Raw genomic sequence first — 27,760 nt, forward strand, 5'->3', positions numbered from 1 at the left:
TTGTGGCGTGCAGGTTTTCTCTTCTCTAGTTGTGGTGCATGGGCTCCAGAGTGCATGGGCTCTATAGTTTGCAGCACTAGGGCTCTCTAGTTGAGACACACAAGCTCAGTAGTTGTGGCACGTGGGCTTAGTTGCCCCGTGGCAAGTGGGATCTTAGTTCCCCGACCAGGGATTGAGTCCACGTCCCCTGCATTGGAAGGTAGATTCTTTACCACTGGACCACCAGGGAAGTCCCTCATTCTTTTTTATGGCTGAGTAATATTCCATTGTATATCTGTATACCACATCTTCTTTATCCATTCCTCTGTTGATGGACATTTAGGTTGATTCCATATCCTGGCTATTGTAAATAGTGCTGCAATGAACATTGGGGTGCATGCATCTTTTGGAATTGGAGTTCCCTCCAGATATATGCCCAGGAGTGGATTGCAGGATCATATGGTAGTTCTATTTTAAGTTTTTAAGGAGCCTCCATACTGTTCTCCGTAGTGGCTGTCAATCACGCTGTTTTAAAAAATCAATACGGAGAAGCCAAAAGGTGATATTAAATTTCTAGCCCAGAAGGGGAGACCAAGAATTGTTAGAGAGGCTCTGAAGATACACTAGCATCCAACTGAGCTTTTCTCATTGGCTGAATCAGCCAGAAAGAGACATCAGAAGATACTGTCTTGGGACTTCCCTGGTGGTCCAGTGGTTAAGACTGCACGCTTCCATTTCAGGGGGCATGGGTCTGATCCCTTGTCAGGGAACTAAGATACCGCATGCCACATGGTGAGGCCAAAAATAAAATACTAACTTTCTCATAATGGGATCCAATGTTCTTTAAGGCCATAAAGGAGTGCATGTCCCACACTTTGGGGAACATTGTCTCCTCCTTGTGTGTGACTCTGGGGCAGGTCACTTCAACCTTTGAGAGCCTCCGTTCTCTCCTCTGTGAAGTGGGAAGGCACATCACCCATTTGAGGGGCAGGGACCTTGGTGATTAAGAACAGTTACTTTGGGCTTCCCTGGTGGCGCAGTGGTTGAGAATCTGCCTGCCAATGCAGGGGACACGGGTTCAAGCCCTGGTCTGGGAAGATCCCACATGCCACGGAGCAACTGGGCCCGTGAGCCACAATTACTGAGCCTGCGCGTCTGGAGCCTGTGCTCCGCAACAAGAGAGGCCGCGATGGTGAGAGGCCCGCGCACCACGATGAAGAGTGGTCCCCACTTGCCGCAACTAGAGAAAGCCCTCACACAGAAACGAAGACTCAACACAGTAGTCATAAATAAAATAAATAAAAGAACGTGAAAAAAAAAAGAGTCAGCTTAAAAAAAAAAAAAAAAAAGAACAGTTACTTTGTTTTGTTTTGTTTTTTCGCCACACCATGAAGCTTGCTGGATCTTAGTTCCCTGACCAGGGATCAAACCTGGATCCTGGCAGTGGAAACACCAAGTCCTAACCACTGGACCACCAGGGAATTCCCTAAGAACAGTTACTTGTTTTTGTTTTTTGTTTTTCCTTTTTTTTTTTTTATTTGGTTGCACCAGGTCTTAGTTGTGGCTTGCGGGCTCCTTAGTTGTGGCATGCGAACTCTTAGTTGTGGCATGCATGTGGGATCTAGTTCCCTGGCCAGGGATCGAACCTGGGCCCCCTGCGTTGGGAGCTCGGAGTCTTAACCACTGTGCCACCAGGGAAGTCCCAGAACAGTTACTTTGGAGACCCAGGTTTAGTTCTGCACCCTGGAGCTCCTGAGGTATCTGAGACAATGAAATGAGATAATGCTTAGCACAGTGATTAGAACTGCTAATAAACATTAGCCCAGCACTGTCTGGTAGAAATCTTATGTGACCTACATGTGCAACTTAAAATTTTCTAGTAGCCACATCTCGGAAAGTAAAGAGGAACAGCTAACATGAATTCTGATGATGACATGATGCTCAGTGAAATAAGCCAGACACCAAAAAAAGACAAGTACTAAATGATTCCACTTATAGGAGGTCCTAGAGGAGTCCAATTCATGCACACAGGAAGTAGATGGTGGGGGCCGGGGGCTGGGGGAGGGGGACAGAGTTTCATTTTTACAAGATGGAGAGTCCTGGAGGTGGATGGTGGGGATGGTTGTCCAACAATGTGAATGTACTAAATGCCACTGAGCTGTACACTTAAAAACGGTTAAGATGGCAAGTGTTATGTTCTGTGTATTTTCCCATGGTTAAAAGTAGGAATAAAACTTAAAAGAATTATAGTGAAGAAGGCTTCAAAATATGGAAGGCTGTTAATGACATTTTAAGTGAAAAAATTAGGAACGACATACAACGACACCCAAATCTTTGTAAAAAAAAAAAAAATAATACTAATGATTGTTTAAGCCAAAAACCCTAACGCTAACCCAATATTAACAGCTGTTACCTCTGGACTGTAAGATTATCAGCGAGTTTCATTTTCTCTTGTCAGCTCTTTGTCAGCCTCCTCACCGCCCCACTGGCATCTACCTCCCACCCCTTCAAGCCCTATGGGAGCTGATCTGGGGTGAGATGCCCATGTTCATCATGGACAAAGTCCCATCTGCTGCTTCACTTCCGATGAGGTGAGGTCCCCATCCCCATCCCCCACCGTGCTGTCAAGTCCATCCTCATCCCCAAACCCATCCCAACGTTGTTCTCCAACTCACCCCCAACGATGTCCCCGTCCCCGTCCCCACTTCCATCCCCAACGCCTTCCATTTCCAATGCTGCCTTTAGCCTCATCTCCAGTCCCAACTCAGCCTCCACCCTCCACCCCAACCTGATCCCCAGGCCAGTTCCCAACCCTGTACCCATTCTTATCCCCAATTCCATCCTCGTGTCTACCTCAACCTCAATTTAGTTCAGCCCCAGCCCCCAGCCCGCTAACCCTCTTCCGTGAGTAGATGATTGGTTCCCTCCAAATGTCCACATCCTCGTTACCAAAACCTGGGAATATGTCATCTTCCACGGCAAGGGTGTCATTGAATGGAGGATCTTGAGAGGAGGATATTGTCTCGCATTGTCCTCGTGGACCCAGTGTCATCACAAGGGTCTTTTTTTAATTTTAATATGTATTTATTTATTTATCTGCTGCACCAGGTCTTAATTGCGGCACGCAGGATCTAGTTCCCTAACCAGGGATCGAAGCCAGCCCCCCTGCATTGGGAGCACGGAGTCTTAGCCACTGGACCACCAGGGAAGTCCCCATCACAAGGGTCTTTATAAGAAGGTCCAGATCAGAGAAAAGGGGTAAGATGATGGCATCAAAAGGACGGATGATGCATTTTGGTTTTCTTTTCTTTTTTTTTTTTGGTCTGCGATGGGTCTTCGTTGCTGCACTTGGGCTTCTCATTGCAGTAGCTTCTCTTGTTGCGGAGCATGGGCTCTAGGCGCACAGGCTTCAGTAGTTGTGGCACGCGGGCTCAGTAGTTGTGGCTCGCGGGCTCTAGAGCGCAGGCTCAGTAGTTGTGGTGCACGGGCTTAGTTACTCCGGGGCATGTGGCATCTTCCCGAACCAGGGCTCGAACCCGTGTCCCCTGCATTGGCAGGTGGGTTCTTAACCACTGCGCCACCAGGGAAGTCCCGGATGATGCACTTTGAAGATGGAGGAAGGGGCCATGAGCCAAGGAATGCAGGCAGCCCCTAGAAGCTAGAGAAAGCCAGGATGTGGATTCTTCCCTGGAGCCTCCAGAAGGAGCCAGCCCTGCCCACACCTGGGTTTTTGCTCCATAGGACGCCTTCCGAACTCCTGATCTCCAGAACCGTACGATAGTAAATGTGTGTCGTCTCAAGCCACTGTTTGTGCTAATTTATTGCAGCGGCCATGGAGACGCGTCACCCCTCCACCCAAGCTCTGGCCCTTCATACCTGCTCGCTGATAGAGGGCGAGTACCACCCCCTCAGCACCCACACATCTGTCTCACCATCCTGTTGCCCCTGTGCGCGTGGGCAGTACAGGGTGATTCCCCAAACTCCAGGCTGGGCTGGGCGTGGGCACCTGTTACCACCTTGCTTCCGGCTGCTAAACCCTTAAGCAAGATCCAGGAGAGCCAGATCCTGATGGCTGTGTCCTCGCCCACATTTGACTAGGGAGGGACACAGGAGGCCGTCTGCTTCCAGCTGGGCCGGGAGAGGCTGGGGTGGCAGCGGTGGCGGTGTGGGTGTGTGTTTTAATATTTATTTTTTTATTTGGCCGTTCCGGGTCTTAGTTGCAGCACATGGGATCTTTAGCTGCCTTGCGGCATGTGAGATCTAGTTCCCTGACCAGGGATCAAACCCGGGCCCCCTGCATTGGGAGCCCGGAGTCTTAGCCACTGGACCACCAGGGAAGTCCCAGTGGTGTGTGTTTGCTCTCCTGGTCCACCTGGGGAAGGAATTTGGAGCCAGGGCTATGGCTACAGGTGGGTTTTTTGCTGATCTAGGGGTGTAGAGAGCCAGGTCGAGCTTTTAATTCAGGCTCTGGAAACTTCTGTCACCTCTAAACGTGACGTCTTTCTCATCCCTCCAGAGGTTCTCGAAGGCGGCTCTCTGCGTACTTGGAAGAGTGTGAACATGGAAGCATTTTACACCTTGTAGATCAGGGATCCCCAACCCCCAGGCCGTGGTCCACGGCCTGTTAGGAACTGGTCCACGAAACTGGTTCCTGGTGCCAAAAAGGTTGGGGACCGCTGTTGTAGATGATGATGGCGATGATGATGGTTTAATAGCCTCTTTTTATTCAGTGCCAGCTCTGGGCTGAGGCCTCAGGCTACACAACCTCAATAGTTCCCAAGTTTCGAATTTACAGACGACCCTCGGGGTTTTCCTATATCCACCCCCGACCGAAACTCTTATTTACTTAAGATATTTTGTCAAATAGCACCCCCTTTAAAAACCTAAATCAATTACTTTAAAAAAATGTGGTAAAATATACATAACATGAAATGTACCATCTTAACCTTTTTTTTTTTAATTAATTTATTTATTTTTGGCTGTGTCGGGTCTTCGTTTCTGTGCGAGGGCTTTCTCTAGTTGGGGCGAGCGGGGGCCACTCTTCATCACGGTGTGCGGGCCTCTCACTATCGCGGCCTCTCTTGTTGGGAGCACAGGCTCCAGACGCGCAGGCTCAGTAGTTGTGGCTCACGGGCCCAGCTGCTCCGAGGCATGTGGGATCTTCCCAGACCAGGGCTCGAACCCATGTCCCCTGCATTGGCAGGCAGACCCTCAACCACCGCGCCACCAGGGAAGCCCCATCTTAACCATTTTTAATTCTTAAAGCCCGCGTGCAGGGCTTCCCTGGTGGCGCAGTGGTTGAGAATCCGCCTGCCAGTGCAGGGGACACGGGTTCGAGCCCTGGTCTGGGAGGATCCCACATGCCGCGGAGCAGCTAGGCCCGTGAGCCACAACTACTGAGCCTGCGCGTCTGGAGCCTGTGCTCCGCAACGAGAGAGACCGCGACAGTGAGAGGCCCGCGCACCGCGATGAAGAGTGGCCCCCGCTCGCCGCAACTAGAGAAAGCCCTCCCACAGAAACGAAGACCCAACACAGCCATAAATAAAAATAAATAAATAAATAAATAATTAAAAAAAAAAAAAAAAGCCCGCGTGCAGCAACAAAGACCCAACACAGCCAAAAATAAATAAATAAATTTATTTTTAAAAATGAAATAAACAAATACCATGTAAATAATATCAAGACAGTCTAGCTGGATACTGTTGCCTGCTGAAGGGCTTTTTAACAAACAAAGGGATTAAATGTTGAGGCATAAACATGTATTAGCACCAACTGAGCCCCTCTCCTGGAACTATTGAGAACTGAAAAGGAAGTAAGTAGATTTCTTGCCACACACACAGTTCAGTGATTCTAAATGCAGGGCCATCATCACCAAAAATTTTCTTCCTAGGGAAATGCTGTATCAGCTCATTAAATCTTCACAGTAGCCCTAAGAGGAAGGTACTATTATTATTCCCATCTTACAGGTAAGAAAGCAGAGGCTCAGAGAGGTGCATTCACTTGCCCAAGGCCACACAGCTTAGGAACAGGAGGAACTCAGAATTCAAACTCAGGCCTGTCTGACTCTCAAACCAGAGCTTTCCACAGCCCTGGGAAGCCAGTACTGGGGACCCCAGGCCTAGAACTCCACAGATTCCTCCCCTCAGGGATGCTTTGGTGGAAGCTGGGACACTCTAGGTGTATGAGGTCTTGTCTACCCAAGAGAAATGGCTTCAATCCAGCCTAGCCTTCCATAGCACAGACAGGAAGACTGAGGCCCCCAGAGGAGGGTCTTTCACCAAGGATTCCAAGGGAGCTGACCGGAGTCCGTTGGGGCAGGTGTGCAGCTGTTGGCCCTAATCTGGGAAGCAGCAGCGTGGAGCTTTGGCGATGTCGAGATAGTAAAACCTAATGGTTAGAAGCTTGGAGTCTGGGGAATTCCCTGGCAGTCCAGTGGTTAGGACTTGGCGCTTTCACTGCGGTGGCCCAGGTTCAATCCCTGGTCGGGGAAATAAGATCCTGCAAGCCACACAGGGCGGCCAAAAAAAAGAAAAAGAAAAAGAAAAGAAAAAATAAATTAAAAAAAAAAAAAGAAGCTCAGAGTCTGGAGCCTGCCTGTTTTCACATCTTGGTGTCATCACCTTGCATGCTCTGTGCAAATGACTTTGCTCTCTGCCTCAGTTTGCCCATCTGCAAAGTGGGGATGGCAAAGTACTCATCCCAGTGGGATCATCATCATCATTACTTTATTTTTTTTTTAATATTTATTTATTTATTTGGCTGCTCTGGGTCTTAGTTGTAGCATGCGGGATCTAGTTCCCTGACCAAGGATGGAACCCGGGCCCCCTGCATTGGGAGAGCAGAGTCTTAACCACTGGACCACCAGGGAGGTCCCCATCACCATTATTTTAAATTACTTTTCCAAAAAACAGTCCCCCTAACTCCCACTCCTAGAGGGGGCGGGGAAGGGAGGCCCCCTCCCCACTCACCCCTGCCCCACGTGGACAGTGCCACCCCCTCTGCTTATGCCCGGCCGGCTGCCACCACAGCGGGCAGGCTGTCCTGGTGCCACCAGGGAGCCGTCCAGCAGGTTTTTCCTCTCTGCCTGCTGCGGGGCACCCCACCGTCTCTCCCCCGCCTTGGCTGGGCCCGGCCCTCTCTAGGCTCTCGTGCGCCTCTCTGCCAGACGCAGCCAGGGGATGGCAGGCACTGCATCAGGATGCCCAGCATCTTCGCCTACCAGAGCTCAGAGGTGGACTGGTGTGAGAGCAATTCCAGCACTTGGAGCTGGTGGCCGAGTTCTACAACACGGTGAGGGCCGGGCGGGAGGACTGGTGGGACAGAGTCTCAGCAAACAGGGGTTCAAACCCCAGCTCCTCCACCTCCCTGCTGGGAAATCCTGCTCAAGCAGCCCACCTCTCTGAGCCTCAGTTTGCTCATCTGTTAGGCAAGGCCTGCTGCCTTCTGGCTTTCATTCATTAGACTGTCTTTATTAGGCGTGAGGCTCTGTGGTAGGTTTTGGAAACGCAGCAGTAACCTGGAAAAGAGCTGCCTCTGCCCTCCCAGAGCAGAGGATACAGGTGCGACTCCAGGTGTTCACAACCCAGGATGATGGTGCTGTAATGGGAGGCGCACAGGCAGCTTCTGGGAAGCCTAGAGGCAGCTCCTGAGCCATTGGTGGAGGGGTGGATCAGGGAGGGCTTCCTGGAGGAGATGGCTGTGTCTGCCTTGTTCTCAGCTGTATCCCCAGCCCAGGGTGACCAACTCATCCCAGTGTGCTGGGACTGTCCTGGTTTTAGCACCATAAGTCCTGTGTCCCAGGAGACCCTTCAGTTCCAGGCAAAATAGGATGGCTGGTCATCCTTCACCCAGCCCCTGCTACCAGGACCACATTGGAAGGGCTCAAAACTCTTGGATGCCTCAACGGCAATGGCATTTAAATGAAGCTTGAAAGATGCAAGCGACCAAAGACACGTACAGTTATCCTGTGCGGGGTGCTGGGGACACTGTGGTGAATAAGGCAGTGGGCTTGCCTTCCTGGAGCTCCCGGATTGGTGAATAATGAGGCAATGTCCTTTGCTCTGTGCCCTGCACATAGTACGTGCTCAATAAATGGTGAGCATGAATTCACGCAAATAATGGCCTTTATTGAGCACTTACTCTGTGCCAGGCATTGCCCAAAACATTTTGCCTGAAAAAACCTCATTTAATCTTCACCATGACATTGGGAATTAGGCAGCATGTATAGTATATAGAGTTAGTTAATCCCATTTTCCAGATTAAGAGACAGGCATTCAGGGAGATTGAAGGATATGCCCAGGGTAACCGTGGTACTTAGAGGTGGGGTTTGAACTTGGCATATCTGGGAGAGGTGTTTTTTTGGGGGAGGGGAGCTCAGTGCCAGGTTGCCCAGGTTGCTCTGACTCTGTTACCTTTGACCTCACCACTTTCCAGAGCTGGGAGGGAAGAGTTTGAGATTCAAGGGGTCCCTGAGGTCGCCCCAGCTTTTGCTTCTCCTGAGCCAGAGATACCGACCCTTTCTGGTCCTCGGTGGCCTTCCCTATAAAAAGGGAGAGGGCTGAATGTGCTGGTGCCTGGAGGCTGAGAAGAGGGTGTGGGGTTCTGGACTCCTCCTCTCTGCGTTCCCTAGCAGTCCCTGCAGTCCAGAAAGTTCCCTGTCCAGCCCACCCCACAGAAGGCACGGAGAGAGGGCTGGCTCAGATGTGGGCTGCTTCCGCATCCATGCGCCCTCATGCAGAATTCCCCTCCATGACATCCTCCTTCAGCCTTTTTTTTTTTTTTTTTTCCTGTGCCTTGGGGATTGTGGGATCTTAGTTTCCCCACCAGGGATCGAACCCGGGCCCTGGCAGTGAAAGCGCCGAGTCCTAACCGCTGGACCGCCAGGGAATTCCCTTTTAAAATTGGAAACATCATCCTTAGCACATGGACCACACAAAAGCCATAACATTTTCACTAATCTTTGTAGGGCTTGAACAGATGTCAAACTACTAGGCAGCTTTTAATTTTTTAGTTTTAATTTTTAAAATTTATTTTATTTATTTATTTTTGGCTGCGTTGGGTCTTTGTTGCTGTGCGCAGGCTTTCTCTAGTTGCGGCGAGCGGGGGCTCCTCTTCATTGCGGTGCTTGGGCTTCTCACTGCAGTGGCTTCTCTTGTTGCAGAGCATGGGCTCTAGGCTCGCGGGCTTCAGTAGTTGTGCCTCACGGGCTCCAGAGCGCAGGCTCAGTAGTTGTGGCTCACGGGCCTAGTTGCTCCGCGGCACATGGGATCCTCCCAGACCAGGGCTCGAACCCGTGTCTCCTGCATTGGCAGGCAGATTCTCAGCCACTGCGCCACCAGGGAAGCCCCCAGGCGTTGGCTTTTGAAGGATGACTAGGACCTCGCCAAGTAGGGCAGGAGTCTGGGAAAGAGAGCAAAAGAGAAGAAAAGGATGTGCTAAGTCCTGGAAGTAAAAGAGGGACACCCAGTCTGGGAAAGTATGTCTCTGTGGCTAAAATATGGGGAGAGATAAAGACGAAGTTTTCAATGCTGAGTTGGAGGGTTTGAAATTTCTCCTGTATTCACTGACGGACTCATTCATTCAACAAAAGTGCTGTAAACCAGCCTGTGCTGGGTGATGCCGGGGTCCCAGAGAGGCTCAGTGCCCCCAGGTTGCTGGGCTGTTGGTTCAGAATTAGAAACGGACACCCCCATAGTCAGCTCGTGGCAAAGGGAGAAAAACAGGGGGCAGATGTGGGATGGTGAGGCACCACGGGGTGGAGCGTCAGGCCTCTGTTTGTTGAATGGGGAGGGAACCTTGATGCTTAAGGAATGAGTAAATGTTCTCGAAGGTGTATGGGGCAAAGGCAACAGCCTATGCAAAGGTCTTGAGGTGAGAGAAAAGAACTGGTAGCTTCAAGCCAGCGCCCAGGCTGCCTGCCTGAGGGGGAGGGAACGGAGGAGAGAAAAAGGGCTGATAAGGTTTCCAGGGGCTAAATCAGGAAAGCAGGGCAAAAGAGTGCGTGCTGCATCGTGAGGGCACGCGGGAGCCATGGCTGACTTCGGAGCGTGGGGGAGTTGATGATCTGGGGCGGCTGGAACACCTGGCCGCCTTTCACAGTCTAACCGAGAGCCAGGAAGGGCGATCCAACAGGAGCAGAGGTCGGGGGGTGTGGGAGGGGCTGGGGCAGGTGGGGCAGGGGCAGAAGTCAAGGGGTGGGCCGCTCTAGTTGGCACCTGTTTGCTTTGGCCTGGTGGCCTCCAGGTGTGGCCTCCTTCTGGGCTGCTGACAACTTAGGAGAGTTTCAAGTGGTGTGGGGAGATGTTTCAAGGCCCCCCCCCCCACTCCGGCTCCCAGAGGCAGCTGTGCTGCTGAATTTCTTCCCTGGGATCCTGCCAAAGCTTCAGAAGCTCCGCATCTCATCCTCTCTAGAAAACTCCCTCTCAGATGCTGAGATTCAGAACAAAGGGATGGTGTGCCTGGCGTGGGGAACTGCATAGGAAAGGCACAGAGGTGGGGATGAGTAGGGGGGTGGGTGGGTATCAAAGAGACAGGGAGATAAGAGCGGGGAGGGTGTGTGTGGGGGGGTGTAGGCTGCAGTGCACACCTCCAACAGTGTCCCCACCTTCTTTTCCGACAGCCTTGGCACTGTTGGCCTCTGCAGTGTGCTAGTAACTCCAGTCTCTCTCTTCCCTGGATGCTGTGGGACCCAGGCGGGAGGCCCGCCCCTCTCTGAGCGCCTGGCTGTGACCAGCAGGTCCCATGAGCTCTAAACCACACCTCCCTCTTCTGCCTTCCTCCTCCTCAAAACTCACAGCAACAGCAATTAATTACAGGGCACCTCTTGTATGCCAGGTCCCGCAGAACCGAGGAGGGCATGGTTCCCGCCCTCAGGGAGGAGAGATGCAATTAATTGAATAATTGCACGCATGAAACTGGTGATCATGCTCATGATACATCCCAGACCCAGACTCGATAGGTCCCTCTGGGCCTCTCTTCTCCTTCGGAAAAACAGGCATCGCTGATCCGCAACCTGCTGGCCTCCCGGGGCTGACGCAGGGGTCAGATTGAAATGACCCCTTTATTTCACTCTTCATTCACTGGGAATTGGTGCAGCCAGTCACCGTTTCAGCTCTGGGGACGCAGTGGTGATCAAAGCAGACAAAAATGCCTGCTCTCGTGGGGCTGGTGTCCTGGGGGATGGAGGAGACAGGCAATAAACAGGAGTCAAGAGTATAGGATGCCAGGGGGTGGTACACGCTAGGGAAGAAAAACTCAGTCATTCATTCCTTTTTTTTTAAAATTTATTTCTTTATTTTATTTATTTTTGGCTGTGTTGTGTCTTCGTTGCTGCGTGCAGGCTTTCTCTAGTTGTGGTGAGCGGGGGCTACTCTTCGTTGCAGTGCACGGGCTTCTCATTGCAGTGGCTTCTCTTGTTGCGGAGCACGGGCTCTCGGCACGCGGGCTTCAGTAGTTGTGGCTCGCGGGCTCAGTAGTTGTGGCTCGCGGGCTCTAGAGCGCAGGCTCAGTAGTTGTGGTGCACGGGCTTAGTCGCTCTGCGACATGTGAGATCTTCCCAGACTAGGGCTCGAACCCGTGTCCCCTGCATTGGCAGGCAGATTCTTAACCACTGCGCCACCAGGGAAGTCCCCATTCATTCCTTTTATTCAGCAAATATTTACTGAGTACCTATGCAAAAAGGGGATTTCTGTGAGGTGCTAGTAATTTTTGACTCATAGGACAATGGAGAGGATGATACAGCTACTGGACATCCCTAATGTCCATCAGTGGATGAATGGATAAACACAGTGTCCTCCATCCACACAATGGAATATGATTCAGCCTTAAAAAGGAGTGAAGCACTGACACACGCTACAACATGGATGAACTTTGAAAACATGATGCTCAGTGAGAGAAACCAGACCCAAAAGACCACACAGCATGCGATTCTGTTGATATGAAACATCCAGAACAGGCAAATCCACAGAGAGCGAGAGTGGATTCGTGGTTTCCAAGCGCTGGGGGAAGGGAAGGGAGAGTGATTGCTAATGGGTACAGGGTTTCCTTTTGGGGTGATGAAAATGTTCTGGAATTAGCAATGATGGTTGCACAACATTTGAATAGATTATGTACACTTGAAAAGAATGAATTTGATAGTCTGTGAATTATATTGTAATTTAAAAAATAGAGGTATTTAAAAAAACTCACAGCTCCTGGCACATCCTAAGCATTGAATAAGTTGAAGCTATTATTACTGTTGTTGTCAGAAGTAAATATAGCACAGAGAAATGAGAAAGTTTTAATACATTCATTTTATTTGACATTAATTTTGTTTAACAAATAGCACTTACTGTAATCCTCATAAAATTCTTACTCTCCGCATTTTACAGATGGGGGAAATAAAGGCTCAGAGAGGGTACATTTCCTTCCCAGGGTTGCACAGCATGTGAACTGCAAGCGTGTGAATGCTGGGAGTGCCAGAGTTAAACCCCGGCCACCTAGTCTCAGAGTCTCTCACTTATCCACAGTGCTGTGAGGCCACTCAGTTACTGAGTGATTAACAATGTCGTGTGCATCTTAATTCATGCAAGTAAGTCCCATGTGGAGAGGCCCTGTGGCTGGTGCTCCACGCCCCCAGCCCAGCACTGACACTCACGTGCATGAGTGGAACGGATGCATACGGAGGTCCTCGGCAGGTGACAGGGCCAGGGGTGGGTGGTGGGAGTTTGAGCTTTGGCACTGGGGAGAAAGAAAAAGGGGAGGTTTGGCCATGGGTTTTTTTTTTGTTTTTTTTTTTTTTGCTGTAGTTGATTTACAATGTTGTGTTCGTTTCTGGTGTACAGCAAAGTGATTCAGATATATATATACTTTGATATATACATATATATAAAAAGAATATATACTCTTTTTCTTTTCTTTTTTTTTTTTTTGGCTGCTCCATGCAGCTTGCGGGATCTTAGTTCCCCGACCAAGGATTGAACCTGGGGCCCCGGCAGTGAGAGTGCGGAGTCCTAACCACTGGACCACCAGGGAATTCCCTTTTTCATGTTCTTTTCCATTATGGTTTATTATAGGATATTGAGTATAATTCCCTGTGCTGTACAGTAGGACCTTGTTGTTTATCTATTTTATATTCAGTAGTGTGCATCTGTTCATCTCAAACTGTAATTTATCCCTCCCGCCCCCGGCCACGTTTCTTGATTTGACTGAGTCAACAGATTTTTCTTGAGTGCATGCCAGCCTACTGGGTGCCCAGCGTGATAGGCGTCGGGGACACAGCTGGGGATAAAACAGGTGTTTCCTGTCCTCATGGAAGTCACAGTACGGTGGGGAGGGCAGAGATGATAAAGCAGTAAACAATGAAATCAATGGAATCCTAAAGTGAAGCGGTGCCTCAGGAGAGAAGCTGTGTGTGGAGTGGGTGGTGCGAGCTGTGGGGGGTTTTTTTGTTTTTTTTTTTAATTTATTGATTTTATTATTTATTTTTGGCTGTGTCGGGTCTTCGTTTCTGTGCAAGGGCTTTCTCTAGTTGCGGCGAGCGTGGTCCACTCTCCATTGCGGTGCGCGGGCCTCTCACTATCGCGGCCTCTCTTGTTGCGGAGCACAGGCTCCAGACGCGCAGGCTCAGCAGTTGTGGTTCACGGGCCCAGCTGCTCCGCGGCATGTGGGATCCTCCCAGACCAGGGCTCGAACCCGTGTCCCCTGCATTGGCAGGCAGATTCTCAACCAGTGCGCCACCAGGGAAGCCCCGGGCTGTGGTTTTAGCCCAGGGTGTTTGGGGTAAATGAGAAAAAGGCTGAGGTGCGGAGTCTACTCAGGTCAATCCTCTTCCTTCTTCCTCCCTCCCTCCCTCCCTTCCTTCCTTCCTCCCTCCCTTCCTTCCTTCCTTCCTCCTTCTCCCCACCTTCCCTCCATCTCTTCCCCTTTTCCTCCTTCCAGTCCTAAGGAATCCAGCCACATCCACTTACCAGACGTCCTGCTGGGTACGGGTGATCAAAACATCAAAGCATTCTAGAATAATAGTCACCCCATGGTACACAGCACATGCACCAGACACATATGTGCATTATTGACATGTATTCTTTGTGTGCATTATTCGCTACAAAAATTCACTGAGCACCTACTGTGTGCCAGGCACTGTCCTAGACACCTGGGGTTTGCAGCAGTGAACAAAACTGCCAACCCCCCTGGTCCCATGGCACTCAGTTCTAGAATCCTCACCGTGGCGCTTGGAGATAGGGCCTCCGTTTTATAGAGGAGGAAAATGAAGCATAGAGCATCCCCCAAACTCTGGATACACCGTAAAGGCAGTGACTTTGTTTTCAGGCACTGGTAAGGTCCTTGAGCACATAGTAGGTACTGAAGGAATGATTGTTGAGCAAATGAATGAATGAATGAATGAATGAATGAAAATGAAGGCACCTGCTGGGGCTGGGACCCAAGGAATCCAGCTCACCTGTGTCCAGAGCTCAGGACTGGCCACGATCTCGGGCGGGTACCTTGCCTGCCTCTCTGAGTCTGGGTGGGGCCGGTGGTTGGGAAACGCGGGGGCCCAGCCCCAGAGGGCAGAGAGGGAGACCCTGGTGTCAGGGTGGTCTCTGATTCTATCAGAAACCCCGGCGCCATTCGGAGCCCATTAGACATAGGCGTCGCCCGTTGCTCTGTCCTCATTCTACACACTCAGGGACATTTATTGAGAACGCCTGTCTTCATTCTGCAGGCCACTTAGCATGGAGCATTGATACCAACCACAAGCCTGTTATTATTATCTCCTTCAACAGTAACAAGAGAAGCAGCAGCCTTTGCTATTTCTTGAGCCAAAACCACGTCCCTGGCGAAGTAGCTTTTCAATGCCTGGCCTCATGCATCCCCCGCCCCCAACAACCTTCATGGTAGCATTGATGATCCTCTCCTATTTCACTGGTGCAGGAAAGGGGGACCCAGAGACACCAGATCACACAGCCAGGAAGCAGGGGAGCACCCTCTTCATCTTCAGCACCCATCTAGTCCTCCAATCTTTCAAAGCAGGGGGTCAAAGCAAACTTCGGAGTCCCCCAGAGCTGTGCAACCTCAGAGAAACCACTCCACCTCTCTGAGACTCAAGCTCCCCATTGCCAAACAAGAACTAGAAAGTTGGACCTTGAGGGGGTGTGTGAGGATTAAGAACAATCTGTAAAGTCAGGCTGTCAAGAGGTTGGAAAGTGACAGTTGTAGCGCCTTCTATTCAGAACTTTCTAGATGCAAGACCCTCTGCCAAGTGTTTTCATGTGTGTGACAGGTGATCCACCTGAATTATTTGGAGATCCAGCCGACAGGATTTATTGAGCACCTACTATATTCTGGTTCCTGAGGTTATAATGGAGAAGGGGGAAGCCACAGTCCCCACTCTCAAAGCCAGGTTTAGCGGGAGAGTCAGTTCCAGAACAGCCAGACAAGTGTCAGGAAAGTGGGATGGCACAGGGGCACAAAGGAAGGCCACCTGACCCTGCCTTGGGGGATTAGGAAGGCTTTAGGGAGAAAGTGATGCCCAGGTTAAAGGCAGAGTAGTTGGCCTGGCGAAGAGGGGTAAGTGGGAATGAGAGTGTTCCAGGCAGTGGGAACAGTATGTGTGAACTCCTGGAGGTTAGAGTAAGTATGGCTCATTCAGACCTGAGTTATTCCTTCCACCCAGATTATAAAGTTGAAGGTGGAGAAAGGTGAGTTATGGAGGGAGTTTATAAGCCAAGCTTAAGAATATGGATTTTATAGATGAGAGTCACGGACGTGTTTTAAGTGGAGGCTTAACAGTTTGGGAGGCTGGATGGCTTGGCATCTTCAGGCGTGCCTGATTTGCCCAAGGGCTGCCGTTTGGTTGAAGGCAGAGGGAACATCAGATTTGTTTGGGGCTTTGCCCATTCAGTATCCATGGCCCCATTTTCCCTTCATCAACCACCTGGTTATGGTCTCGGTGGGACGGTCAATCAAGGTGGTCCCCCTCTTCTGGCCAAGGATGGGATGTGGTCCAGGCTACACTCTCCAGAATTTGAAGCTTGGGCTTGGACAGAAGGACTGGACACAGCTGTTTTCATTCATACCCAAAATTGCCCCCTGAAGAGATTGTCCATTAGAGGGTCAAAGCTGTTCTGGTTTCTGGTTTTCCTTGTCCTCTGCAATTCCTTTGATTAATGAGCTCCCGGTAATAAATGAATGAGTGAATGAATGAACGAACGAACGAATGAATGATTTGGTTAATTAAATAAGTAACCACACACACACACACACACACATTTATATTTATAGTGCAAGTTCACCAGAATCATTTTCTGTTGCTTGCTACCAAAGAATCCTAGCTAGTATTACCAATGCTGATGGGTTTGTTGGATTCAGGCAATAGAAAGGTAGCTTAAGCAAAAACCAAAACAAAGAAACCAAAGAGGGTGGGGAGGGAGAGAAAGAAAGCATTGGAAAGATTGTGGGATATCTTAGAAAATGGAAAGGTGAGTTGTTTTGGGAAGGCTGGGACCCAGGGTAGGTGTGCAGGATTCAGCAGAAGGGCAAATACTACCCTCGAGTATTTGCTTTTTTTTTCTCACCCTTGTCTTCTCGTGGGTGGCAAGATGGTTGCCATATTTTAAACATCAATGACAATATCCCAGGGCCTCTTTAGAGAGTTGCCAATGGTGCAACACAATTATGGTGACTCCCAGGCTTTATGTCTGCTCCAAGTTTCAAATTCCCCAAAGAAAAGTCTGATATCCTGCTTTGGAATAGGTGTCTATTCCAGTGGGGTAGGGTCTCATGACACAGACAGGGCAGGTTTGGGGGTGTTCTGTGTTCTGGGGTAGCCACTGTGAACTGGGTGACCCTCCTGGAGATGCGTTTGACCCTGTCCATTGACAAACACCAGAGAACCTGGCATGGAAAACAAGGACATAGGTGGGACCATGGGCTGGGAAACCAGTTTGCCAAGGCTGGGTTCTCAAACTGTGGCCTTTGAGCTGGTTCTACCATTGCCCCAGGAGAGCTGTGGACTTTCCTGGGATCAGGAGGCCTCCTGTCTTGGGAACCTGTACAGGTGCCCAGGACCTAGGCTAGTAGATGCTGACCTCGTATCAGGTGAAAGATTTTCCCCACACCCACCACCGTGCCCTGTATTTTTGAGTCAGCATCGTTAATACTGGGGTTCTGAAAAATAACAGAGCATCCTAGTTAAGAGGGTGCTATTTCTTCACTTTCTAAGATGGAATGCAGACAATTTAGGAGACCTTTACAAGGGGAAGATTTCTGGGGGGAGGGAAGGGTGTCATTGAGTGAGCAAGCTGGTTGACCTCAAAGTGGCAGGTGGATTGAGGCCATGAGAACACCTGTTTCTGAGCCCATGTGAGATACTCACTGTGACCCCAACATATCCGGGGGAGACTTTGAGGGGCATCGAAGTCCTGCATCAGCAGTTGGGGACTTTGAGCCATTGAAATTCTGGTGCAAATGTTCTTGTGACCTTCATTGTATTTATGAGTCCAGTGAGGTTTGGGGACCTTTGGGTCAACAGCATGAAGAGGCAGGTGGCGTTATGCATATGTCAGAGATGCAGAGATGGCAGGTTAAGGGATTGAAGTTACCTTCTCAAGGCTCCACAGTTAATGAGCAAGGGAACATGTATCCAATCCCACACCACTTGGATCCCAAAGCTCGTTCATTGGAATGCTTTGGTTTCAAATAAAACACCCAACTAAAACAGCTTAAATAGAAAGGACAGTATCTTTTTTTTTTTTAATGGAAGTTGGAGGTAGATGGTTCCAGAATAGGTTAACTCAGAGCCCAACATCATCAAGCTACTTGGTTCTTCCCATCTTTCTTCTCTGCTATCCCTGGAGAAGTGGTCCTCAAAATATTGTCCAAGCACCACCCTGCTTGGTGTCCTTGAGACCCTTTCAGGGGTTCCTCAAGGTCAAAATTATTTTCATAATAATATGAAGGTATTATTTGCCTTTTCCCACTCTGATTCTCTCACGAGGGTACAATGGAATCTTCCAGAGGCTGCATGACATGTGATGACATCATCTATCTGATGGCCAAACGAATGTGGGCTTGTGTAGTCACGTGTCTTGAAAGTTTTGGGGTTTTAGTTTCTAATAAGGTAAATCTTGATAGATGTAACTCACACAAGCAAAAGCTCTTCAGTGTCCTCAATAATATTTAAGAATATAAGAAGTTCTTGAAACCAAAAAGTTTGAGACCACTGTCCTCAAGTATTTGTTTTTGCTGTCAACCTTGTTTCCTCATGGTTGCAAAATGGCTGCCGCATCTGAAACATCACAAGAATCTCCAAAGGCCTTTTCAGTCAGTCTGATTTCAGTAAAGAGAACTTTCCCAGAAGCCCCTCATCAGATCTTCCATCATGTTTCATTGGCCAGAATTATATCACACATTCATTCCTTAACCAATCCTTAGCAACAGGGATGATCTATGCCCTGGGGCTAAATCCTGCCTCCCTAAAAGCCATGTCTTCCTGATGCCTGAACAAAATTCTGGTTTATTTAACAAGAAAGAAAGGGGGTATCTATAAGTTAAGACATAAGTCCAGCTGCTGTAGCAGAGACCCAAAATAATAATGGTTTAATGAAGATAGAAATTTGTTTCTCTCTTACATAACATCCAATCATAAGCTCCCCAGGGCTGGTGTGAGAGCTTTGGGGTACCAGAGATCCAGGCTCCTTCTATATGGTTGTTTTCCCATCTCTAGGCCATTGCTGTCATCTGTGTGGCTGAAGAAGCTATCCCACCACATCTGCATCCCAGTAGAAAGGGATTAAGGGGAAGGCACACCCCTTCCCTTTAAGAAGATAACCTAGAAGCTGTACTTATGTCTTGTGCCCATGTCTTACTGGCCAGAACTCAGTCACACGGCTGTGTGTAACTGCAAGGGAATCTGGGAAATGTAGTCTTTAGCTCGGTGGCCTTGTTACATAGAAGAAGGAGAGAATCAGATTAGCTTGTGCCCATTGTTATTCCCCTTTGCCTCCCAAGAAGGATGTGTCTTCCTAATAATGAACCAAATCAGTTTGGTTAAGGAGGAAGAAGGGAGGATGGTTGTTGAGTGCTCAATTCCCACTGTCTGCCATAACTGCCATATTCTTAGTGGTCATTGTTAATTATTTGAATCATGTGTTATTATCAAACATCGATTGAGGTCTATGAAGCAATTTCTGCTTCTGTGATAAACAGCACTCTGATTCTTCTCTCAAGAAACTCACGTGGGATCTCACTTCAAATCCTGGATTCTCCACTTACTGGCTGGGTGACCTGGGCTGGACCATTTGACCACTCTGAGAATCAGTATCTTCTCCTATGGTGTGGTGATGCACAACCTACCTGGCAGGATTGTTTTGAGGATGAGAAAAGATTCTGGGAATTATAAACCTGGCCTGGGCCCCAGAACACTGTGAATGTCTAATTATAAGGATGCAAATCACTAATCCATAGACAACATAGCTGTGCAGTCATGGGGTTCTGGACAAGGCATAGCTGTACCAGCTGGCCTCCATGCACCTTTCTCCTCTCCTACTCCAGCCCACAGTAATATTTCCTCTTTGTCTCAGCTAGCTAATGCTGCATAACAAATCACCCTAAAGTTTAGTGGCTTGAAACAATGACCACTTATTTATTTATTTATTTTTGCTCATGAATCAGTAATCTGGGTAGGGTTTGGCAGGGACAGCTCATGTATGTTCCACTTGGCAACTGTTGGTGTGACTTGAAGGGGGGAAGGGGACCGGAATCATCTGAAGGTTCATTCACTTCTGTGTGTGGTAGCTGGGCTGGGAAGAGTCAAACTTCTGGGGACTGGAACAGCTGGGGCTCCTCCAGCATCTCTCTCGATCTCTCTGTGGTCTCTCCACATGGTCTCTCCAGCATGGCAGCTTTAAGGGTACCCCGTCTTCTTGCATGGTGGCTAGAACTCCAATGTCTCGTGCTCTGAGATAGTGACCATCAGGTGGAAGCCACAGTACTTTTTTTTTTTTTTTTTTTTATAAATTTATTTACTTATTTATTTTTGGATGTGTTGGGTCTTCGTTTCTGTGCTAGGGCTTTCTATAGTTGCGGCAAGCGGGGGCCACTCTTCATCACAGTGCGCGGGCCTCTCACTGTCGCGGCCTCTCTTGTTGCGGAGCACAGGCTCCGTAGTTGTGGCTCACGGGCCTAGTTGCTCCGCGGCATGTGGGATCTTCCCGGACCGGAGCAGGAACCCGTGTCCCCTGCATTGGCAGGTGGATTCCCAACCACTGCGCCACCAGGGAAGCCCCACAGTACTTTTTTTGACCCAACCTCAGAAGTCATGCCCCATCACTTCTGCTTCATGCTGTTTTTTAGAAGCGAGTCACCAGGGTATTGCATTGTCTTTCCTTGTCTACAAGGCCAAGGCCAACTCATGACCACCAAGTTTGCATTTCAGTCCACAAGACGTAGAGTGCAAGCCTTAAGCTGCTTCTTAAGGACAGACCTGGAAGCAATAGATTCATTTACATTCCTATCCCATTGGCTAGACCAGGTCTCAAGGCCACAGTGAGCTGCAAGGAAGGCTGGGATATGTAGTCTTTTTGTTGAGTAGTTGGACGCCCAGCTCAAACTTGGGGAACACTACTGCCGAAAGGAAAATGTGGAAAGTTAGTAGACAGACTTTGCCACATGCATTGAATGAATGAATGAACCCATAGAATAATGGATGGAGTTATGGATCTACTGATGACTGGTTGGCTGTTAAGGTCAGCTGAAAGATGGATAGACCCTGGGTTGATTAACTGCCTGAAAGGTGGTAGGTGACCGACTGGGTAAAGACTAAGGGCAGCCCCCCTCCTCCTTCTCTGTCTGACAACCCCCTCCCCATATTTCCCCCTTCCTTCTCCAGTTCAGCAATGTCACCTTCTTCATCTTTGGGCCTCTCATGATGTTTCTGATGCACCCATATGTCCAGAAACGTTCCCGCTACATTTATGTCATCTTCTTCCTCTTCACAGTCGTAGGTAGGTGGGGGGCTGGGACAGTGGGGTAGTGGGGGCAGGAAGGGACAACTCCCTTGACCACCTGCCTTTGTCTTTTGCTCCAGGTCTGTTCTCTGTGTACTTTCACATGACACTCAGCTTCCTGGGCCAGATGCTGGATGAGATCGCTATTCTGTCGCTGCTGGCCAGTGGCTACAGCATATGGATGCCCCGCTGCTACTTTCCTGCCTTCCTAGGGGACAACAGGTGGGGCGAGGGCCGGTCCTCTGTCGATCTTGCTGGAGCCCACCTATCCTCTGGGTCCCCTGCCCAGGCCCTCTTGGGGTGTTCGGAATCCTTCCCCTCAACACCCCAGGACTTTTTCCTGACCCTGCCTGATCTAACTGGACTTCCAGGGACCCCTCTTCTGAGTGCACTTGCGACCCCTGGAAGTCCTCCCCTTATCCTACTGCTTATTTGGAATTCTTCCTCTGATCCCACCTGGATAGCTGGGACCTTCTCCAGACCCTGTGTGAACCCACTATGGGGTCCCAGAACCCCATGCCTAAGCTTACCTGGGGCCCAGAAACCTCTTCCCTGAGCCTGTCATTTGGGTTCCCTGGAATCTTTCATTGGATCCTCCTGGGCCCCTTTTTTTGACCTCAAGACCCATCTGAATCTCTCTCCTGACCCTGTGTGACCCACTTGAGCCTTCCAGGACCCCTCTCCTAATAGCCACTGGGACCCCTGTAGTTCCTTCCTTAATCCCACCCGGCTCACCTGAATCCCTCGCCTGAACTCACCTGGGCTCTGGAACCCTCTTCTGACCTGACTAAGCCCCCTTGAGCTTCCCTGAGACCCCCTTGTCATCCTACCCGTCCCCTACCCCGGGACCCCCTTCGGACCCTGCCTGTGCCCACCTGGGTTCCCTGGACCCCAGGGAACCAGCTGATAAATTTCATGTGATCCTCCTGGGACCCCTGAGACCTTTTACTGAGCCCACCTGGGAGTCTTAAGACCATTTTCTGAGCTTCCCTTTTCTCATCCATCTTTGCCACAAGAGCGCCCTATGGCTCTGCCTAAACCCCACAGGAACACCCCCCAACCACCCCCCACGGCTGAGCCCTTCTCTCCCCAGGCCCCAGTACATCTGCCTGGTCGTCATCGCCACCGTGGTCAGTACCTTCCTGGCCTTCCTGAGGCCCACAATCAACGCGTACGCCCTCAACACCATTGCCCTGCACATCGTCTACATCGTGGCCCAGGAATATAAAAAGTGGGTGGTGGCTGCAGGTGCCCGGGGAGGGGGCTCCCCTTTCCCTTCCAAGAACTGCGCCCCCCCCCCCCCCCCCCCAAAAAAAACAAAACACCTCACCGTGTTAAAGAGGCGATGTCCCTTCCCCAAGATCATTCACTAAATAGGGGCAGGACCGGGATTTGAACCTAAGGCTGTCTCTGACTGCAGAGTTTGTCCTTTTTATTCTGAAAACCCCCAAACACACATACAAGTGGAGAGCATTGTATCACAAACCTCCATGTGCCCACTAACCAGCCCCAACAAACATTAGCATTTTGCCGACCTGCGTTCTATATTCCCCCCCAGATTTCATATAACGTCACCCATTCATTGTTCAGGGTTTCACTCACCTGATAAAGAATTATTATTTTTAACCCATACTAGGTCTTAGCAGGCTAAAGAGGGGACTCTCAAATGGGGCCATTTGAGGAGAGTTGAATAAAACGTTTCTTTACAAAGGAGAGGGCAGACTGTAGGAAAATCACTAGGGATCATTTAGAAGCTCTGTGTTAACAACGGTGGGATTCTATGACCATCGGGAGACCTGGGATGGGGATTGATGGGAGGGAGTGATTGCAAGAATCTGGAAGGAGAGAGCTAGCAGAGGGGGGTCTCCTTGGCAAGAGCTGTGGCCTCCAGTTGTTGGTTGCAGCCAGCCTGAGCCAATCCCACAGGGAGGTTGTGTGGACCAAATCCAGGGGCTCCCTTGTCCTTGGGTTTCCAGTTGGGTTGGCCAATGGGGACCCCCAGTAGGGAACCAAAGGGTGGGTGGAGGATACTGTTGGAATATTTATTTCGAGGTCCACATAGCTTAGCTCCCCTGCCCCTGCTGCCCCCTGAGGCACAGGGCAGAGTGGAGAAAGGTAGGGAAGGATCTAGAGGGACGAATAGAAGATCCTTCCTTAAAATAGCATCTAATACCCATTTTGCACTGAACTTTCCTCAGTTTCCCAAAGATATCTTCGTACACCTGGTCTTGTTTAAATCAGAAGGCAAACACAGTCTCTCAGACCTTCTTTATTCCATAGCAGTCCCTCCCTCCCTCCCCCCTTCTTCACGCCTCTGATTTGATAACAGAAACTTGATCGTTTGTCCTGTAGAACATCCTGCATTATGGATTTGGCCGACTGATTCCTGTGGTTTCTTCCTTTCTTTTCTTTCTTTCTTCTTTCTTTTTTTAATTTTTGTATTTCCTGAAAATTAATAGATCTAGATTTAAGTTTAAATTTTTTTTTTCATTTCATATGTGGCACTGGGTGCTGCTTGTTCCAGCCAATTAAGGCCCCATGATGAATGGTTGGCCCACATTTAGTGCCATTAAGATTGATCAGTAGATTCGGATGTTGTCATCCAGACCCTTCATTATAAAGTTTTCTACTGACCTTTCCCCTAATGATTCCAGCAGCTGTTTCATGCCGTCTCCATCCGTGATCTCATTAGAGGGTGCAAAAGGGTGATTTTCAGATTCTATTATTCCTTCTGCATTGATTATCTGGAGTTCATCCATCCAGATAGAAGGACTTTTGCTCATCAACCCTGAAATACAGTTTGGACAGGAAAGACAGGATAGGGCACTGATTCTTTCCCTTTTAAAAATCAATTTCCAGAGCAATGAGTTGGTGCCTTAGCCATCTCTAGTAAGGACCAATGAAGTGGTTTTTTTCTTTAAGTATTATTATGAACTCATGGGTGTTTATATCTCTGAAGTGTTTCAATCCATTGCAGTCACTATCCTATATTTTTAACTTTTTATTTTGAAATAATTACAGGCTCAGAGCAAGTTGCAAAAATAGTACAGAGTCCTGTGTACCCTTTACCCAGATTCCCCCCCGGCTCCCCCAACGGCAGCATCGTACGTAACCACAGTCTAGCCTCAGAAAGGAGGAAATTGACAATGGGACAATACTGTTAACTAGACCACAGACTTTATTCAGAGTTCACTAATTTTAATTTTTTTAATTTCTTTTTTCTTTTGTTTTTTTTTGGTCACACTGCCCAGCATGCAGAATCTTAGTTCCCTGACCAGGGATCGAACCTGTGCCCCCTGCAGTGGAAGCGCAGAGTCCTAACCACTGGGCTGCCGGGGAATTCCTTAGATTTCACCAATTCTTATGATTTTTTTTTTTTTTTTTTGGTGTTCAAACTGTCCCATTTTAGGCTAGTGGGCAGGGCTTGTGCTTTTACCCAGAAAGGAGTTACTGCCTCATTGATCCCTGATAAGCTGTTTCCTAAGGGACAGTGGGTTAGCTCTGCTGTTTGGGAAACACAGATTCTAATCTTGAGTTGTCCTGAGACATGGCCTCAGAGAATACACCCTCCCACATACAGACACATATTCTCATAGCCACATAGACATAAATTCTCATGCACCGACCCACAGGGGCACACACACTTACACACCAAAACACAAACACGGAAAGCCTTGTTGGTTACGGGTTCTGCATTCTGATAAACCTCAATCAGACCCCACTTACTAGCTGTGTAGCCTTGGGGTGGGGCTGGGACATACTTAATCTCGCGTGCCTCAGTTTTCTCATCTACAAAATGGGAATAATAGCATTGTTGTGAGGACCCAGCATCTTGTAAGTGCTCAGCAAGTGTTAGCGCAGATCTGGCCCTCTCCCCCCTTGCCCCCTTGATCCTTCCCTCCTCCCAGCCTCATCTCCTTGGATGGAGGAGTTTCCCATCAGCTCCTTTGGGCCCTGCTAGCCGAGTCAGGCTCTGATCTCCCTCCTTCCCTCCCTAGGACCAGTAATAAGGAGCTTCGGCATCTAATTGAGGTCACCATGGTTTTATGGGCTTTTGCGTTTACTAGCTGGATCAGTGACCGCTTGCTTTGCAGTTTCTGGCAGTGGATTAATTTCTCCTACCTGCACAGCATCTGGTAAGCATTTGCCCTGTGGTCTTGGGCCCTAGAAGCAGAAAATCTCAGATGCCAGAGCTTGGAGCAGGAGCCTGGGGGCAGAGTGGGGAGGCACAGATACTGGGATGTGTGTGTGTATGTGTGTCTGTGTGTGTTGGGGGACGGTGTAGTCAGGAGATCAGGTCCAGGAGGTCCTTTGGGATGGTCAGGATCCATGAGAGGCAGGGAGAGGTGCGGATGGGGCGTCAAGCTTGTCCCCTCATCACCCTGTCACATAGGCACGTACTCATCAGCATCACCTTCCCCTACGGCATTGTCACCATGGCCATGGCGGATGCCACGTATGAGATGCCGGACAAAACTCTCAAAGTCTGCTACTGGCCTCGGGACACTTGGCCCATGGGGCTGCCCTACGTGGAGATGAGTGATGACAACAAGAGCTGCTGAGGTCCGCCCGCTTCTTGGCCCCCCAGCCACCTGCGTCTCAAAGACAGAAACCTAAATGGGGAGACTGAGAGACGCCCGCAGTTCCACCCCCCAGCTCCATTTCCCCATCCTCCTGGCCCTCCGTGGCCCCATCCCGAGGCAGGGGATGGACTTCACAGCCTCTCTGTGCTGATGACCCTGGGCGGCTGCCTGGCAGAGCTCCCCTCCACAACCTGCCCCTGTTCTCTTTCACTTCCTCTTCCGGGTTCACTGTTGTCACAGGACCAGGCCGGATGACCTGGTGCTGTGATTCTGTGGCAGCCACTGGGAATGACCTCAGGCTGGGGCTTGGTCCCCGGGCACCTTATAAAGAGTGGCAGTCCCTATGAGACTCTTTGGACCTGTCTTTGGCTGTGCAATGTCACTGGTACTTGGGGGGGCATCCCCAGAGAACGGACACGTTTTCCAGTCGCCTCATTCTACACTCACACATGCGTGCAGAGACCTCACAGATCCTCACACAGGCTCACACGGGCTCCCGGAGACTTGTGGGGTTGACAGCAGAGCAACCTGGAGGCCGGCACTGGGTGATCTGGGTGCTGTTGGGGCACGGGCATCAGTACGGGAGCTGCAGTGGCTAGTACAGGCCCTCGAAGTGAGGGGAGAAGGGGAGGGTGATTTCCTTGGTGGTTAAGAGCCCAGGGCTTGGAGTCAGGCGGATGTAAGTCTGAATCCTGCTCCACCATCTCCTACTCGTATTATCCGGGGTAAGCGATTTTTTCCTGCCTCTGAAGTTCAGGGACCTTGTCTGTAAAACATTCCTTCCTTCCTGGGATTTCTGTGTAGATAAAACAAGATAATATATAAAGCGCTTAGCATGGAGTCTGCAAACATACATCCATCTACTCATTCTTTAATTTAGCCATCCATTCATCCCTCCATCCATCTTTTGAACTGTCCATTGAACTATCCATCTAGCCATCCTTTTACTCATCCACTAATTTATTCCTTCATTTGTCCATCCTTTTATCTGTTATCTATCTTTTTTATCTACCGCTTATTCATTAATGTATCATCCATTCATTGAACCATCCATGCGTCCCTGTACTCATCCACTTATCCATCCATCCATATATTTATTATTCATCCTTCCATCATCCATTACTCATTATCCTTCCACCCATCCATGTATCCAACTGTTAACCATCCATCCATCTATATTTAGCCATCCATTTATATTCATTTATCCTTCTGTCTAACCATTTGTTTATTTATCCATCCATTCATCCATCCATCCATATTTAGCCATCTACTTATTCATTTATCCATCCAAATCATTCAATCATCCCTCCATTCATCTATTTTCCCACCTGTTCATTCATTCATTCATTCATTCAGTCAGTCATTCATCTTTTCAACAAATATATACTGAGTTCCTACGATATGTTTGACACTAGTCCTTGGGGATATATGACAACAAAGACAGGCAAAGTCCCTCCCCTAATGAGGAGACATACATTAGATAAATAAAAAGACACATAACCAAGGCACTGATGGGTGCTGCAAAAAAAGATAAAGCACGGTGATGTTCTCAAGACCATGGGTTTGGGGGGTAGCCATTTCAAATGGATGATCAGCGGGGAGTGCACTTTCCAGCTGAGCCCTCAATAACAAGGAAGCCAGCCATTCCAAGAGCTGGGCAAGACCATTCTGGGCAGAGGAAATGGCAGGTGTGAAACTCTTGGGGTGGGAATGAAGTGGAACAACAGAAAGGAAGCTGTTGTTGGAGCTTAGTAAATGAGAGAGAGTTCAGAGTAAGAGGTTCTTAACCTGGGGGGCCGGGATGGATTTCGTATCCATGAACCACTTGACGTTCTCCGCAGAAGATGGGTTTCTGGGCATGTTATCTAAGCCCCTGGATTGCATCGCTCCAAAAGGAGAAGAAGCAAGACCATCTGGCCTGCTGGAGAGATGGGGACATTGGAAGGAGAGGGGCCCCTCATATTTACATGTCCATGACACACAGCATTGAACCTAATAACCCTCGACCCCCCTCCAGATAGACAAGAATAGTCTCATTTTATAGATGTGGCTCAGAGAGGGCAAGCAACTTGCCCAGGCCCCCACAGCCTGGACTTGAAGCAGGACTGTCCTTCCTCCAAATTCCTTGCTCCACAGTGAGTCAGAAGAAAGACTGTATTTGGATCTCAGGTCTCCTGCTTCTGGGTCTTTCTGACTTTCTTGTTCTAGAAACCAGAA

The 27,760-nt window shown here is 49.4% G+C and overlaps 2 protein-coding genes across 3 annotated transcripts in view; both read left to right on the plus strand.

Annotated features, from left to right (window-relative positions):
- The window catches only part of MLLT1 (MLLT1 super elongation complex subunit), a 129,753-nt gene that overhangs the window by 31,044 nt on the left and 70,949 nt on the right, over positions 1-27,760 (plus strand). The window lies entirely within an intron of this gene.
- On the plus strand, positions 7,178-25,597 carry ACER1 (alkaline ceramidase 1). The gene is given in 7 exon segments (XM_036846637.1): positions 7,178-7,226; positions 7,229-7,269; positions 20,843-20,957; positions 21,041-21,182; positions 22,054-22,191; positions 24,959-25,096; positions 25,354-25,597. Coding segments are annotated over 7 exon segments (792 nt in total). The 3' UTR covers positions 25,523-25,597.

Source organism: Balaenoptera musculus, chromosome 3 (genome assembly GCF_009873245.2).
Source record: "Balaenoptera musculus isolate JJ_BM4_2016_0621 chromosome 3, mBalMus1.pri.v3, whole genome shotgun sequence".
In the NCBI taxonomy this organism is placed as follows: domain Eukaryota; kingdom Metazoa; phylum Chordata; class Mammalia; order Artiodactyla; family Balaenopteridae; genus Balaenoptera; species Balaenoptera musculus.